General features: G+C 34.8%; 1 protein-coding gene across 1 annotated transcript; it reads right to left on the bottom strand.

The window, feature by feature from the left end:
* Positions 1–207: 207 nt before the first annotated feature.
* Positions 208–1,785, bottom strand: LOC149154146 (acid phosphatase 1-like). Its single transcript, XM_089440959.1, has 3 exons — positions 1,403–1,785; positions 847–1,056; positions 208–744 (listed from the first exon to the last, which is right to left on the bottom strand). The coding sequence occupies exons 1-3, from the start codon at positions 1,777–1,779 to the stop codon at positions 567–569; spliced, it is 765 nt and encodes a 254-aa protein (XP_089297085.1). The 5' UTR covers positions 1,780–1,785; the 3' UTR covers positions 208–566.
* Between the last annotated feature and the right edge of the window lie 2,381 nt (positions 1,786–4,166).

Raw genomic sequence — 4,166 nt, 5'->3', positions numbered from 1 at the left:
TCTAAATATTCATTGAAATGTGTATTGTTATTTCTAAAAAAAACTTTTTATCTAAGCTTTTCACCTTAAAACTTGTTCTTATTTCACATGCAAATTTCAACATAGTAACTTGCTAAAAATAAGTAATGGTTAAAAACATATGTTTTTTCTTAAAACAAATAGATCCCTTATACCATAAACCAGGAAATCTTATACACCAATATGGTATACGGAATTCCTTAAAACTTGTTCTTATTTCACATGCAAATTTCAACATAGTAACTTGCTAAAAATAAGTAATAGTTAAAAACATATGTTTTTTCCTAAAACAAATAGATCCCTTGTACCACAAACTAGAAAATCTTATACACCAGTATGATATACGGAATTGACTCCGTACATAAATAACTATTAAAATAACACAAGAAACCCAACGACTAAAATAATATGTACCCAAACAAAAAATAAAAAGCAGGTCAACCCTAGGAATATGTAGATTATTATGTAAAGCAAAAAGGGAATAAAAGCGATTAATTTTACTTGTGAAGGTCACTGATCGATGACCCAGAAAATTATTGCACGCTCTTTTAACTAATATAATACATAGGGTTGGGAAGCTTGAAAGACCGCGATGCCTCGTAGGGTCCGCTCAAATCGCTCCACTGATCGCCCACGCTTCCCCATAAACGATAACCTTTCTTCACCAGCTCTCCCCTCTTCGCGGGCTTGTACACACCCGCAGGGATGCCTTGATCGCTCTTCCCCCTTGCAATTCATACATTCCATATATATAGAGATTAATTTCCTGTTCACTCTCATTAGGAATCTATCAATAACTAGGAATAAGATAAACATATGTATATCTACCTCAAAAACAGACCAGACCAGCCCTTGTAGCCGGTCTGTAACAAATTATGAGCCGTTGTATTCCTTCGAGATTCGTCTCGGCCAGTTAGAAGGAAGATGCTGAAACCCCGAGCTAACAAACGGTTGTAAAGTAGCAGAGACCACGGCAGCGCAGGCGCTTTCATCTCTGATACCCACGCTTCAAATGCTTTCACATTGAAAGGTTGGCCACTGTTGAAACAAAACAATAAAACCATCGTCATCCATATTGGAGTTGATATACCTAATAGACTCCAATATACCTAATAGGGTTATAACTCGATTTAATTTAAAGGACCTCGATTTATTTTAAAATATCACTTCAAGCTAGCTTAAATACAAATCATTTATGTTAAAGGATCACTTCAAGCGAGCTCAAATACAAATTATAATTTAATTTCGAACAAACTAAAATACAAATCCCAACCTCTAAATTTATCATCTATATTATCCCCACAAAATTCAATATAAGAAATGGAATTTTATACCAACTAAAAGGAATGAAGATGAAGAGGATGGATAGTCTGCATAGTACTACCCAAATTCATGTTGTTGGTAATAAGGGATATTGGATAGAAGAGTTTCGTCAATGTCTAAAATCCACGCATCCTTCCCGTCTCGTACCAGTTTGAGCGTTTCCACATAATCTAAAACGGCAAAGACTGCTATTCTCGAATCTTCCCAATACTGACCTGATGCCATCATATATTTCTTAACATGGCCAACGCATTTTGGGGGCACGACATACCAACCTCTGAGGTTGCCGCTCTCCACGTTCAATTGCCAGGCCAGGCACCCGGAGGCCGGAGGACCGCGTAGCCTCGACTTTGACGACCCGTTGGCTGCAGCCCTGCAGAGCAGGAGGAGGGACAGAAGAAACTTGAATATTGTGGGGGATACCAACATGAATGCCATTGCATGAGAAACTTAGCTTCAGCTAATTAGCAAAGAGATGAGCATTATCTATATAAAGCCGAAGCCACACCCGACAAGGGCTGTCTCCTCACATATTAGTTTGTACAGAAAATCTGGAAGGGATACTCAGCCAATTATCCAAGCAATAACAAACCGACCACGTGCAGCAAATAAATTACTTTTGCTATGATATGACATGTTCAAATTTTTTTGAGGCAATCACTAGGCGACACTTAGTCGATGTCCAAGCACTAATAAACCACCAAGGTGTTGGACAAAAAATTCTCTTAGCCATGATCTGACATTTTCATCTTTCATAATTATTTTCGGACCATGATCCCAAAAACCAGCAAGGTGTTTGACAAAAAACTCTCTTAGCCATGATCTGACATTTTGATCTTTCATAATTATTTTCGCTGCATGGTACCAAAGCCAAAGTGTATGATGGGCCAGGCCAGTCCATTCTCCAAATTGAATTGTCTTTTCATGCATCAGATGGCAAAAATGGCTTTCTGGTTTATTTAAATAAATGACTTCGCATCATCGCATCATCCATGGTCATGTCTAGTCATTAATTTCAAACATTTAACAAAGATACCATATGACTTATTAGCATCATCCACCAAGGTGTTTGACAAAAACTCTCTTAGCCATGATCTGACATTTTGATCTTCCATAATTATTTTCGCTGCATGGTGCCAAAGCCAAAGTGTATGACGGGCCAGGCCAGTCCATTCACCAAATTGAATGGTCTTTTCATGCATTAGATGGCAAAAATGGCTTTCTGGTTTATTTAAATAAATGACTTCGCATCATCGCATCATCCATGGTCATGTCCAGTCATTAATTTCAAACATTTAACAAAGATACCATATGACTTATTAGCATCATCCACCAAGGTGTTTGACAAAAACTCTCTTAGCCATGATCTGACATTTTGATCTTTCATAATTATTTTCGCTGCATGGTGCCAAAGCCAAAGTGTATGATGGGCCAGGCCAGTCCATTCTCCAAATTGAATTGTCTTTTCATGCATTAGATGGCAAAAATGGCTTTCTGGTTGATTTAAATAAATGACTTCGCATCATCGCATCATCCATGGTCATGTCCAGTCATTAATTTCAAACATTTAACAAAGATACCATATGACTTATTAGCATCATCCATGGTCATGTCCAAATAAGTGATTTCAAACTATAACAAAGATACCATATGCGTTGTCTAGCTCATAGATGTAAAAATGTATTTGCTCCTCTTTGGTCTGGCCTTAGTTCTCATTAATGTATTTCATTAGTTTAAATTTCATGAATATTTTTAGATTCATTAACCTTTCTGAGTTTTATATCTATCTATAAAAATAGTTTTTTCTTTTCAATTAGTTTATAGCTATGTTGTATGAGTTTTTAGAACATGGGAATATTGGAAATTTGGGTACAGGTGTCAGGAATGACTAGAGATTTTCCCCAAATTTACACGAAATGGCTATTATATAATAAAAAAATTAAAAATTAAAAAATTAAAAATATTTTTATAATTATATAATTTATATAATAATCAAAATTAATATTGAATCAAAATATTTAAATATTAAAATCAATTTAAATATATAAATAATAAATATATATTCTCTCTTATATATAAATATATTCTTTGGATATCTCTCTCCCCGAGTCTCTCTCTTATATATATATAAAATATTAAAATGTTAAGTTCATTATGACACATGACGAGCTTTTGAAACAGTCTAGCTTAAAAATACAAAGGAACAATTTTACATATGTTTTTATAGTTACTCTTAAGAGAAAAAGTAAAGAAACTCTAATGTTTAAGCATTGACTGCCACATACAATATGCACACACAATCTTTTGTTATATATATATATATATATATATATATATATATATATATATATATATATATAAACAACAAAAGGAATACTCATCAGCATCTGAGATATTGCCCTTACTTCAAGGTGCCACACACTTCCTTAACACATCAAGAGATTGCTCCAGTTTCACAATTAAGGATATCGGTGTTAAGGATGTCTTTGGCCTTTCTTCCTGCAAAGGTTTCAACTGAGGCTCATGTTTTGTGGGCAGTTCAGCATATTTTTCTACAAGTCTTGTATTCCCCAACCCTAGGGAACGCGGGAACTCCAAAAAACACAGTCTTCAAAGCTCTCAAAACTTTCCCAAGCTCCCATTGCAGCTCCCGCTGAAAAGGGAATGTTCTCATACAACCATTGGAATAGGTTTCCCAACTCTTGGGAGTGGTTCACATGTAACAGAGGTTTATAGCATTGTTAAAAAATAGTAAACTTAAATTAGTTAAAATAAAAAATTCAAAATATAAAATCCATAAAAGTAAAATTAAGGAAATATTGAAG

The sequence above is a fragment of the Pinus tabuliformis genome, chromosome 9 (assembly GCF_031772625.1).
Source record: "Pinus tabuliformis cultivar Carrire ecotype Pingquan chromosome 9, CPIR1, whole genome shotgun sequence".
Classification (NCBI taxonomy): domain Eukaryota; kingdom Viridiplantae; phylum Streptophyta; class Pinopsida; order Pinales; family Pinaceae; genus Pinus; species Pinus tabuliformis.
This window is presented reverse-complemented; position numbering and strand designations above follow the sequence as displayed.